Source organism: Notolepis coatsorum (genome assembly GCF_963971535.1).
Source record: "Notolepis coatsorum genome assembly, chromosome: 1".
In the NCBI taxonomy this organism is placed as follows: Eukaryota; Metazoa; Chordata; class Actinopteri; order Aulopiformes; family Paralepididae; genus Notolepis; species Notolepis coatsorum.
Genome location: NC_140165.1, coordinates 181,313,879 through 181,327,521, shown reverse-complemented (window position 1 = coordinate 181,327,521; position 13,643 = coordinate 181,313,879). Strand labels below are relative to the sequence as shown.

The following is a 13,643-nucleotide window of genomic DNA, read 5'->3' as shown; positions in this document are numbered from 1 at the left end:
CGCGTCCCCGACCGCCAAGAACCTTGGTGTTGTCCTCGACGACCAGTTGAACTTCTCTGCTCACATCGCAGCGACAACCAGAACCTGCCGATTCCTCCTGAGCAACGTCAGAAGGATACGCCCCTTCCTGACAAAAGAAGCCACCCAACTCCTCGTCCAATCAACAGTCATCTCCCGCCTCGACTACTGCAACGCACTGCTAGCTGGCCTCCCGGCCACTGCCACTAAGCCTCTTCAACTCATTCAGAACGCAGCGGCCCGCCTGATCTCAAACCTACCGAAGTCGGCCCATGTCACCCCACTTCTTAGGGACCTGCACTGGCTCCCCATTGCTGCACAAATCCGCTTCAAGGCCCTTGACCTAGCATACCGTGCGGCAAAGGGAACTGCTCCCGCCTACCTCCGGTCAATGGTCTCTAACTACACACCCTCAAGACCCCTACGCTCTGCATCTTCTGGCCGCCTCAGACCTACTCCTATCCAAGCTCCGGGAGGGTCATCAAAGAGAAGTCGCCTATTCTCAGTCCTTGCCCCACAATGGTGGAATGAACTACCCACCCCAGTTAGGACAGCCGAAACACGTCCAATCTTTCGCCGTCGACTAAAGACTCACTTCTTCAACCATTATCTGAATTAAAAAAAAAAAAAAAAAAAAAAAAATATCTAACCCTAACTAACCATACTGTCATGCACTTGTCCTAATAAACTAACCTACACTGTAGCACTCAACACTTTGATGAACATTGTTACTCAGCTGATAGAGTTGTGCTCTTCCTGATGGCTTGTCGTACAGAACTTGTAAGTCGCTTTGGATAAAAGCGTCAGCTAAATGACTAAATGTAAATGTAAATGTACTATGTGGTAGCAGCCCTTACGAATTCAACGGCAGCGAGAGTGGTGAGTTTGCTGGAAAACGGCACCTACACATGACAAATATGTGACTATAAAAACACGCTCTGAGTTTTTTTCCGCTGAGAGGCGCGCCGCGCACCCCCCCCCCCCCCCACCCCCCGACGACGGGGCTCACCCAAAGATGATGCTATGGATCGCACACTGCCAAGGACATTACATGTCCCCGACCTTCTGTCCCTCGGTCAGGTGTGTGTGAGTGAGTGAGTGTAGTGTATGCACTTGTAATGGTGTGAAGAATGATGTTCAGCTACAGTATGTTAGTAATACCGTTTTAGTATTGTTAAATTGTGAATAATTTGGGTCAAGCAGCCATTGTAAATAAAAGTCCTTTTATTTAATGTACAAGTGCACCACCTACAGGTATGAAAAAGTCAAGGCTTTTGTGGTGCGATTCATAATACCGGTGCATTATGGTTAACCTACAGCAGAAAGATGTCTTCAGCTGTGAGTAAGATGCTCTGCTCCTCGCTCCGTATAGAAAAACTGTTAATACTATAATTTAAGTGATCACATGGAAAAGTCATCAGTATAATTTTATGACTCACTGTAACTTATGTAGACCACAATTAGTTCGCTGATAATTTGTGTAAATACCTTTATTACTGACTGAGAGGTGACGGAAGTGCACGCTGCTTTTATGCACATGTTGCTAGTTGCTAATGTGCATTTTTCTGTTCTGTAGCTTGATGCAAGCTGGAGCGAGCGACCGACTGTATTGTTTGACCTGCTGGTTGTGTGTGTCCCATTCACAGGTACAGTTATGTGAAATGTTTAGGTTAGTTTAGCTTATAGTTTTGTTAACGTGACTGCTGTTACTTTTTGTAAACTGAGGGTGGCAGCATAACGTCATTGATATCCTTGATGCTATGTTGAAAAATAGCATGGTGTTTGTTGTCTCGGGCCAAGGCGTTGAAAATTACTTGTATGATCTAACGTTAAGTGTGTGTTCTCAGATTTCATCCTATGTACGTGTTTTCCCCATTGAGGGTCCCTGCAGGATATTACTTTGAGATCTACTTACATGTCCCAGACATTCTGTCCCTCGGGCCAGGTGTGTGAGTTAAAAAAAAAAAAAAAAAAAAAGAAAAAATTAATTAAATAAATTTATTCTAATTAATTAACTGAAAACTTTGAAGGCTTTTTTCTCCACAATAAGGTTTTGCTAACATCCGATATGTAGTAACTAACTATTGTAATAACTTGCTTTATATTTGGAGTAGAAAGGTGATATTGGTATCATTGGAAAGCTAACATTCTCCTCTTTCCATTGGTGTATACATGATTTGACTGTAAATGTTATGAATTGAAAATGGGGGAAGTCCTTCTCTGGTCTGCATCCCCTTAACAATTGTGTATTGCGCAATACTGTATTGTACCCATTCTGCAATCTGTTAAATTTAGCAATCAATCAATGTATTACCATAGTGCCTTTATACCTTCATCACTGTAGGCTACATATTAATACTACAACTCGTTAAAGCTATAAAAAATACCTATGGTCATTAATTTAGCAGTGGGAATATCATTTTTGGAACAGTGTGTGTGTCTACAGAGAAATGTGAGATAGAAAAAAAGCCAATGCGATTTTGTGTTTTTCCTCAATATCTCTGCAATGCCTGCGAGTTACCAGTAACTGTATTTGTCATACCATGACAATTCACGACAACTTTTAAAACGGATCAATTTATATTTATAAATCGCATTCAGGAAATTGGCCGTCAGAGTGAAGGCATGCTCTCCGTGGAGGAATGGGAGGAGGGGACGCGTGAACCTTAGGGAGGCACAGAGCAAACGGCTGTTCACCAAGACATTTACACATTCCTGCATCACATACAGTAACTTTGTATTGTTTTATCCACAGAAGATTTGCAAACCCTTTGTTCCAGAGACAAAAGCCACAGAGTGGGCAATCAAGAGACACTGGCTAAGTTGATTTGACACCCTCGGTGCATCAGTCTCTCCCCTGAGCTCTGAGCAAATCCGCTCGCTGTTCTTATTCTTCTTCGGGTCGCAACCGTCTCCCGGTCTGACTTCCTGTGATAACATTCTAATCTACACTGCTGCCACCTGTCGTCACGGAGGGGAATTGCAGCCATTTTGTAAAAATTAATAAGTACAAAATACGTGCCAATACGTGAACCGTGAACAGGGCGTGAAGAGGGTTGAAAAAACAGGAGAATCCCGGAAAAAACGGTAGGGTTGACAGCTATGGTTCAGTGTTCTGAGGCCTGTGGAAAGAAGCTGAGTCTGAGTCTCTCTGTTCTTGCTGCATGAATGCGGAGGTGCTTGCCTGACTGCAGCAGCTTGAACATGCTATTGTTGGGGTGGTGAGCGTCCTTCATTATTCTGCAGGCTCTGGATTTGCACCTACTGTTGTATAAATCCTGCATGGGTGGTAGTGTAATACCCATAGTACCTACGCTCTGCTGAGCACACTACTCTCTGTAGAGCCTTCCTGTCCTGGGCGCCTGAATGCCTTCTACAACAGAACTTTGTTTCCACGTCTCTGATTGGCCAGGTCATTTCTGGTCATGTGACATGTACGCCCAATCGTGGGACTGCAAGTTTCTACACTGGTTAAGCTTAGGCGCTCTTTCGAAGTTGGTTAAGGTTAGAGTTCGTCTTAGAGCATGGCGATAGAACGCCTGCCCTGATTCCGACGGTTAAGCTTAGGCACTCTTTCGAAGTTGGTTAAGGTTAGAGTTTGTCTTAGAGCATGGCGATAGAACGCCAGGTAGTTTGCAGGCTGTTACACCCGGAAATAGGCGCAGAACTTGCTGTCCCACGCACATGTCACATGACCTGGCCAATCAGAGCGCAAAACTCGAACGCTGAAACTAAGTTCTGTTGTAGAAGGCATACACGCGTCCTGGGCAGTGCAGTTGCCAAACCAGGCAGTGATGTGCCCAGTCAGGATGCTCTCCACAGCCCCAAAGTAGAAGGACTGGAGTATCTTCCCTGATACTCTGAATTTCCTGAGTTGTCTCAGGTGGTAGAGGCAATGCTTCACCTTTTTTAACACAATGTCTGTGTGTTGTCCATATCAGGTCCTCTGTGATGTGGACTCCCAGGTACTTAAAACTGCTCACCCTGTCCTCGATAGTCCCATTAATCCACAATGGCGTGTGTCCAATGCTGTATGTGAACTGGTAGTCTTCTTGCAGTAGCCTATTATGTGGCTGAGCTGAGCCAGAGCGTGAACGCCTTAAGCTTAAGGTAAAGTAAAAATGACATAGAAGATGAGTAACTGTATTTCATTCTTCACCAGTGCAGTCAGTCAGTGGAGTCAGTCAGTTGAGTGAAGTAGGTCATTGATGGCAAGACGGAAGTAATGATGTGATGTCACGTACCCTTCAACAGGCACGTGCACACATAGAGGCCAAGGGGTGGCTGAGCACCTCCCTTTTTGAGCCTCATCAAAAAAGTGCCTTTTTTTTTTTTTTTTTTTACTGTTACGCATATAGACTGCCCTTCCAACTGAAAAATGTCAGGATAGAATCAAAATATTAGGTAAAGAGAGAGAGATGCCCCATATTCCATTGCAGTTTGCACGGCCTCCTCAGCATGCCTCTCCGCGGACCTATATATTTTATGCATAGCGTGGGTGGCAGGGTTCGAAATTAACGGGGGCTTGGGGCATAATGCCCTTGAAAATGGACAAAATGCCCTCGAAAATCAGTTAAGGGGGGCACTTAATGCCCCCGACAGTTTACTAATTATATATATATATTTATCCGGTAATGGAGCGTCTGTATCGTACGGTTCAGATGACGCGCAAATAAAAAAATTAATTTGGCGGAGCCGGTGTTCTGCACTGGCTGCAGGCAGCAGCAGCACTGTAGCCAGGTGCTAGTCAGTTTGTGTAAAAATGGCACGCACAATCTAAATCAATCTTCATTACGACTTTAAAAACATAGCCATTAACATTACATAGGCCTACACACATCATGCCATAGCAGTTTGTAAACACAACGCACGTTTTAACTATGGTAGCCCGACGCAGCCCGCAAGCTAATACTGTACACAGTCAATGAAATGTCACCGTAGCTACTGTAGCAGAGGAGGAAATGGGAGTCTGAGAGGCGGGGTGTTTAAAGACAATGATAGGCGTTTATTCAACATCCAAGAAGGCTAACATACAACTGTGTTTTACTAACTCCAACCGGGACTATTGCCGCTTTCCCACTGCATGCCATCACCTCCTAACGTTACCGGAGCTGATAATAACATTGCCTGGGCTGAAGGTGCGTGACACTAAAATGTCCGTGGGGACCCGGCGCCAACCCATAGATAGTTCCAACTCACCGAATTGCGTAATCCACCACAGTTGCACTCAATATTTAAATAATGTTAGTCTAAATAAATGTAGACAGAAACATAATAATTTCAAGCAGAAAACGAATCTTTCCATTAAGAACTGACAATCAGGGAATTTAAACATGGTTGACATTGTTTTTGTGTGTTTATATTAATTAAAGAAAGGAAAGTCTAGTGCTGGCTGAGCATATTGTTTGTTTGCACTAAGTTAATACTTTGACAAATGTAGCCTATATTTTTCAGTCAGTTCGGTCTTTGTGTGCCAAACATTATTTAAGGCTGTAAACACTGTAAACCTTTTATTTTTAATAAATGAGAAGCATGTTTGGATTTGAGTGTTACATTTTAACATGGGCCTTTTAAGTCAGTGATAAAAGTGTCTTTCAAGGATAAGTGAGCCCCTGCACTGATTATTATAGTTCAATATTCAATATTTGATCACCAAAACCCCCCAAAAAGCATAAAAAGCCCCCCCCCCCCCCCCCCCCCCCCGCCCGAAAAGGGCCCTTAAAAATCGGCTTTATGCGTGCTCGGTTAAAACACACAGGTAGGGCCTATAGTGCCCTTTTCTTTTTTTAAAACTTATATTTTTTAGCGTTTATCGCTTTTCTGGTCAAGCATGACCGACAGAAACAGGTTGAAAATGGGATGTAGAGCAGGGGAAGACATTCTGAGAAAATGACGGCGGGTCCGAGAATCAAACTCGTGTCCCCCAGATCCGTGACGAGCATGGTTTTCCCCGACGCAGAAATAGCGCCGAGATATGAGGTGAGCTATGGGAGCTCCCCCTATAGTGCCCTTTTAAGCCTTGGAGCACCTGCCCCTCTAAAGTCCTGTGCACGTCCCTGCCCTTCAAGTCATCAGAGCATCGTGATATTACCTGAGCAACATATAGGGTGACCAGGTGTCCCCCTTTTGGTTGTACTGTCCCACCATTTGACCAAATGTCCCGCGTCCCTCATATTGAGAGGATGTCCCTCTTTTCGAAGCCAAAAAAAACATGCGTCTAAAAGCCCCTCCCTACAGACAGTAAACGTAGCAACCCGCCTCTTGTCCACACACATTGCTCTGATTGGTTATAGTACTTTAGCGTGCTGCTTGCCTGCTTGTGACGTGACTGAGACTGAGTCGTGACGCTACCTCATATCGCAAATCTGATTGGTCAAAAAAAACACAACAACATTACAAGCGAACTAGTTCAAGATGGAAAGCAGTAAAAAGAAACTGACCTGCAGTTACAACCAAGACTGGCAAACGACACATGACTGGGTGAGGCAGATGGCAGGCAATCCGCAGCAGGCTTTCTGTGTTTTGTGTCATAGTTCGTTTTCAATTGCGCATGGAGGAGAATACAACTTGAAGCGCCACAGTGGACGTGAGTCTCACTTGAAAGTGGCTCACCAAAAAGAAACATCCAGATCTATGGATACGTTTCTTTTTAAACCAAACAATGATAGCCAGACGGACAAGGTCACTGCAGCTGAGATAACAAGTGTCTATCACACAGTACAACACTCTCATTCATACAGGTCAGCCGACTGTGGTAACCTTTAACCTTTGATTTAAATATTCGGTGAAGACCATGGCAGTTATTCTAATATAGAAACACAATTTATTTGTATTATTATTTTTGTATTATACTACACTGTTTTCCCTAGTTCTGTGTTAACAGGGAATATCAAACACAAGACATTCCTGTCAAGTGATGACGTTTGAATATTTAAAACAGATGTTAGGTGGTATTTAATTTGTATTTATTTTGATTTAACCTTTAACCTTTGATTTCAGTGAAGACCATGGCAGTTATTCTAATAAAAAAAATTACATTATCTATCTGTCCCACTTTGTCCCACCAAAATCGTACTGTTGTCCCACTTTGTCCCACCAAAATCTTACTGTTGTCCCACTTTTGGACGTTTTGCATCTGGTCACCCTAGCAACATATAATCTAGGGTTATATTTGATATTACTCCACTCCGTCAGTTAGGAGCCACATATTTCCATTACACATCCACATCATCATCTCAAATAAACAAAGCGTGCGGTTACAAGGACATGCATTAATCCAATGGTGCATAACGTTTTTTACAATATAATATTTAACGTTCTAATTGTGAGAACAGGTCGGGTGGGTTTTACACTGAGTGGCGGTAGGTGCGGTATGTATGCGCGCGGGTTGTCACTTGTTGTAACAACACGTTGCACTGACGGACAGACTCGAATGTAACAATGAATTTGTAACAAGTTATTACGACGTGTTGGCGCAGCAGCCGCGGGTGCAGTTTGAACATTCCATTCCCGAAGAGGACGTTGGTTGTTCTCTGATGCGCCTGTCTGTCATCATTGTCGACGCCAGAGGGGATTAAAGGCTACCATGATTATGTTACGCTCACATGTTGTAACTCACCATGTTAGTCTCAACACGTGTAACTCACCCGTATCTCAGTCTTCTGGTTGCCCTCCTCGCTCTCCCTCGCAGCGCGTTTCTTCTGCTGTTTCACTTGTAGCGTCTCGAAGGCTCTAAGCAGCTCTTCCTCCTTTAGTTTATGCACATGATTCCTCGAAGCGAAGCTCTCCAACAGTTCCAGAACTTTGACTATTTTCGGCACCAGTCCCAGGACGCTGTCTTTGCCGTAGCCGTCGATGAGTTTCTCCACTTCGCAGCCGATCGGTTTGGCGATTTCGTAAACATCATCCAGGGTTAAAGAGGAGCACGTCTTTTCAAAGCAGCCTTCTGTCCTCTTGACTTCTGAATGCGGATTCTCACAAGTAGTTATCTCCATCGCTGCAGCCATGCAGCAGACAAGTGCACTTGATCAATAAGGCGTAAAGCATACGCCCCAGTGAAAGCGAAACAGATTTGTTTTAAAAAAACGCTATCGCCTGTATAATCATTATTAATACGAAACAAACGTCTGTAGCTTTTTGTTCTAGTATAATAGCCAACCCACGCCTGCGACACGTTCTAACTCGATCCTCAGATCATCCGACAGCACGTCACACATTTCGTCGTGTACGAACATAAACAAACCCAAGCAATAGAAAAGGAACATGGAGTACAAGGCGACGCAATGTAATATTACGACTGTACGGGACACTCCTACTCTCACTGAGCCCGTCTGTTGATGGTCGCTTCAGAATGAGTCCTCCTACTTCTCTAACCAATGTAATATGAGATACATAACTCGCTTGCCAGGTCGACCGGGCGCTAATGCAGGAGAGCCGTGCACGTTGAGTTTCCTCTGATTGAATGGGGGGGGGGGGGGGGGGGGGGGGGGTGAGAATAATGACAGCGGCATGGACTGTGTAACTAGGTACCAAAACGACAATAGAAAACTAAAAACAAACAAAGCCTGAGGCAGTTATTTCATCATCAATATTACCAGGAGTGATAATAATACCAATGAAACGCATTACACATCTTACATGACCATGATTAAGCACAGTAAGAAGCAGAGGACACAAAACACGTATTTATAAAACTGGTGATCTTTATTTAAACCCAAACTAGAATGCCACACAATGTACAGTACAACATAGTAAATTGGTATTAACTGTTGGGGTATTACAAAAAAAAATACTTTTCCCATCCATTAAATTTCAATTTCTAAAAAGGGCTGAGGGACATGGGATTTCACCCTTTTGAAAATGAACTCCAGATAGTCAATAGTACAGCTAGTACGGAGAAAACGACACACAGACACATATATATATATATATATGCAGTGGCAAAAGTCACAACAATCTGAAATAGAATGCACCATCATGCTGAAGCCTTGGGATGTTATATGTAAAAACAACAAACAAACAGAAAACATCCAAAAGTTGATTTTCAGAGAATCCTAAAAAGGTGGTCCTAAAGCGTTCACACATACAAATGTTCCCACGTCACTGGTAACTTGGGCAGTCACATTGACTCTGTAGGAATATTCCAAGGCCTGCACTTAGGCTGGCTCCGTTTGTGATCCAGGTGGAGCTACTGTATCTACAATGAAAGGACAGCGTGACGCCTCTCTCTCCCTCTCTCAGGCGTACATGTCCTCGCGGTCAGCATTGTAGATCTCTCCCTCCTGCAGCGAGGCGAAGTTGAGGAAGTGGGAGGGCCGGTGGACCTCGTGGTAGAACTCCTTGGGGTTGGAGAGCTGCAGGTCGTACTTCATGTTGGGGTCATGGCGCACTCCTGCAGGTGGGGAGGACAGACAGATTAATGACATGATGACCGGCATCAGCTATTTGCTCCACTGACGGTCCATTCCGCCATGTCTGAAGTGATCGGGGCGCAGCCGCGCAGTTAAGTAGACTACGGTTTCATTCATGTAATGGTGTCAGTTAAAGTCAGTTGTGTAGAACCGTTAGGCTAAGGTTTCATATACAGTCATTAGGGGGTGGAACGGTTCGGTTCATATCACGGTTTTGGGGTCACGGTTTTCGGTTCGGTATAGGTTTTTTTTGGTATTGTTTTTATGCCTTGTTTTTAAATTGCCTGTTTTTAAAGCCCGTTTTACCCTGTAGCAGTCTGAGATTTGATTTCCAAATGTAGAGTGCACTACAAATTGAATGTATTATTATTACCCATCTCCTCTCTTCATAGCAGTCCCTCACCCCTCTCCTCTCTTCCCTATTCTAGCAGTCCCTCACCTACCCCTCTCCTCTATTCCCTCTTCTAGCAGTGTCTCACCCATCTCTCCACTCGTTTCTCTTCTAGCAGTGTCTCACCCATCTCTCCACTCGTTTCTCTTCTAGCAGTGTCTCACCCATCTCTCCACTCGTTTCTCTTCTAGCTGTGTCTCACCCATCTCTCTCCACTCGTTCCTCTTCTAGCAGTGTCTCACAAAAAAAAATACCATACATCAGCATAAAATATATAGCCTAAAAATAATCCAACTTTTCAGTTATTCTCAAGGACGTAGTCATGCAAAAACTGAAAGAATGAGGCAGTTTGACATCAGGCACATTATTTTGACAGTGACCGGTTAGAGGCTGAGCTAGGAGAGATGTTGGTACAGCAAGAGGGGAGGCATTGCTAATTTAAACATGCTTCTAATTTATTTGGTAAAAAAAAAAAAAAGTTTACAGCGGTTTGCCTTAAATAATGTTTGGCACACAAAGACCGAACTGACTAAAAAATATAGGCAACATTTGTCAAAGTATTAACTTAGTGCAAATTAACCCTTTCTATTTTTTGTGGCCACATTATAGACAAAGGCCATCAACATAAATTATGCATATGCTCAATCAGCACTAGACTTTCTTATCAAAAAGGAAAAGTCAATGTTATTTATAATAAATAAAACGTGTACTAAATATATATTTACTTTTTAATTGCATGAAACATTATCTTATGCCGCTTTTCACTGCATGGTACCTAATTGACTCGCTTTTGCTTTTTGAGTGTCTTGGTAGCCGTATTTGAAGTGACGTCACATGAGGAAGTAAAAGTCAACAGTAACACGTAGGGCTGTCTTAAATTTCTTTTAATTTTTTTTATTATTTTGCCTCCAAAATCTTGCGCCTCCATTCCAATGAAACGAAAGTAAGCGGCGCCTTCCCGCCTCCATTCCAATAAAACGAAAGTAAGCGGCGCCTCGACTCCACCTCTCTACAACAAGCACGTGGTCAAGGACATGTGTAGCAGACATGTCGACGAACAAGTCATCAGACGTGTGGTTACACTTTAAAATATGCAAAGACAGGCAGCTACGTGGCGTAGTGGGCAAGGCGCTCGCAGCGCTCCACATTGCTTTCAGTTTAGCTAGTCGTTCATACTAATACACATTGGCCGTATTAGGGGGTGGGAAACTGATGGGTGGGGATCGGGCGTTGTGGACAGCGACTCCTACAGGTCGGTTGGTGCGCCTGCGCAGTAGAATAAGGAAGTGTCGGGGGCAGCGTGAGCAGGTGAAAAGATGCGACTGCTGTTACCTCAAGTACCGGAGGGGACTTGTGCTATGTATGACTTAGTCCACATTGCAGCCGGCTTGTGGGAGGCAAGAAACAGCGTTCATGACAGGGGAGGGTTGAATTGGATGATACAAAATTGGGATGGGAGAAAATATAGAAAATGGGAGAAAAAGTGGATAAAAAAAAAAAAATATGCAAAGACAATGCCCAAAAAGCAGAGTGCCAGAAGAAAATGGCATATCACAACTCTACAACAACTTTGTCAAATCACCTAAAAAAACGTAAGTATCGTTGTACACGACGGCGACGCCACACAAAACATTAATAAGGCTATGCCTATGCTGCTATGACTAATGTGTTACCAAGTTGGCTAATTTAATTGTAATCATCTGCTTTTGTAGGTGCATTGTCTGATATAATTATAAATGATAAATTAAATATAATTGTTTGCTTGATAGACGAAGGTTGCAACATAATTATGTAATGTCATGTCGTTGGCTGTGAGAGCAGCCCCACTGCACCCAGGCAGCGCAGCCGAGTGAAACCTTGTTGGCTGCGTCACAGTCACGAAAGGGGCTACTTAATTAATTAATCCAATCCACTTTATTTATAGAGCACATTTAAAAACAACAACGTTTACCAAAGTGCTGTACAAGTCCCACAACATAAGATAACAAAAAATATATATATTATAAAAAAAAAAAAATCTCCTCAAAGCTCCCCCCCCCCCCCCTTCTCCACTAATGGAACTGGTGTTGTGGAATCACTTCGCTGTGAGCGTTTCCACGGTTAGCTCGCGGCTAACATTAGGTAGCTTAGCTCGTGGCTAACTTAGTTACTGCCTCTCTGCGCATCTTTGCGCATCCCAATAACCGAACAATACACACATGCCCCGAACCGTGGAGGTCGTACCGAACGGTGTACAGTTCGAATGCGTACCGTTACACCCCTAACAGTCATAGATAGATACTTTGCCATTTCAACACATGGTTGATTGGGATTTGTCTCGGTGCAATGCTCATTTCAGCATAAAACAGTGGAAAAAAACATACAGTAGAAAAACCACACAAAAATACATACAATGCAGTCCATGAAGTAGAATAACTATTTCACAAACATGCAAGTTCCTAAAAATGCAACAGTGCTACAGTGCATCAAAGAGCTCAGTGCTCCTTAAAGTGCACATTACCTTAAAGTGCCTGTCGGCTACTGCTAGCCCTTCTAGTACAAAGTGCCTGTGCATTAGGGCTTGAGTTCAGGTGATGGACAACCTCGGGATATGTACTATTCCTAAAAGGAGATGTCCTACACCTGAGACTTTGGAGTCTTCTACCAGAGGGAAGGGGGTTAAAGAGGTAGTAAGCAGGGTGAGAGGGGTCACCAATCACCAGGGACGCGGGAAGGGGGGGTGCTGCAGGGGCTCCAGCACCCCCACCTGGCAGGGAGTGTAACTGCAACTGCACGGTTGTTTTGGCTTTTATTCCATTGTAATACCGAGGCTACTCAATGTCAGAGCGGAGCGGCACTGCAGATTTACCCTACTCTTGGAATTCATTGCCAGGTCCTCATAGGGGCGCTGTCTCGATAATGCAGTGTTATTAAAGCAGCGTGAAACATGCGTTGGGTTAAGAATAGATGCGGCCTGGAAGCGTCAACGCGGATCTGGAAATCCGTTGGTAAAAAAATAGACGCAGCCTGGAATAGTTTTTGAGACGCTGAATTCACAGTAAAGGAATATCATCAGCCAGGGTTAGAAATTAAAAAAAAATCTCAAGGGCTTTTTTTTGCCCCCCCCCCCCCCCCCCCCCCCCCCTTAATTGATTTTCGGGGGCTTTTTTTTGTATTTCGGGGGCACAACATTTTTATAATGAAAATTAACAAAGATTATAAAACATTGTTGACACTTTTTTTTACAGTCTTCGTCCCTATGTTTGATAACGTAATGTTAATGTCTCCATATATAGGGCTCTACGCTAACCTTTTTTCCCAAGGAGCTCATGTGCTCCTAAATAAAATGTTAATAAATAAAATCTAAATACAAATTTAGGAGCACACAGAAATTTAGGAGCACAGTGACAATTGTTCAAGTAACACACACACACATGCGCGCACACACACGATGTGTGACATCATGGCTTGGTTTCATGTTTTGAGGTACCTTCAATTATCTGTAAATAATACATACATACTCTATCTAAATAGATTCAATATTATTGTCCCCGAGGGCAAGTTGTGTTGTTGTCTTGATATTAGGGCTGACCTTCGAATTTTTTTTGGCAATCGAAGCTTCGGGGCCGAGCTTCGATTTTAATTCGAAGCTTCGAATTAAAAAAAAAATTAATTAATTTTTTTTTATATATATAATTTTTTTTTATATATATATATATATTTTTTTTTTATCTTATGTTGTGGGACTTGTACAGCACTTTGTTAAACTTTGTTGTTTTTAAATGTGCTCTATAAATAAAGTGGATTGGATTAATGAATTAAGTAGCCCCTTTCGTGACTGTGAC

The 13,643-nt window shown here is 43.3% G+C and overlaps 2 protein-coding genes across 2 annotated transcripts in view; both read right to left on the bottom strand.

The window, feature by feature from the left end:
- The window catches only part of rilp (Rab interacting lysosomal protein), a 144,973-nt gene extending 136,759 nt beyond the window's left edge, over positions 1 to 8,214 (bottom strand). The window contains exon 1 of the mRNA XM_084328394.1: positions 7,665 to 8,214. Within this exon, the coding sequence (XP_084184520.1) occupies positions 7,665 to 8,024 (360 nt within the window). The 5' untranslated portion in view covers positions 8,025 to 8,214. The remainder of the gene's footprint in view (positions 1 to 7,664) is intronic.
- A 483-nt stretch (positions 8,215 to 8,697) lies between these two features.
- Positions 8,698 to 13,643, bottom strand: part of prpf8 (pre-mRNA processing factor 8) — a 147,858-nt gene continuing 142,912 nt past the window's right edge. The window contains exon 43 of the mRNA XM_084328371.1: positions 8,698 to 9,409. Coding sequence (XP_084184497.1) covers positions 9,255 to 9,409 — 155 coding nt within the window. The 3' untranslated portion in view covers positions 8,698 to 9,254. The remainder of the gene's footprint in view (positions 9,410 to 13,643) is intronic.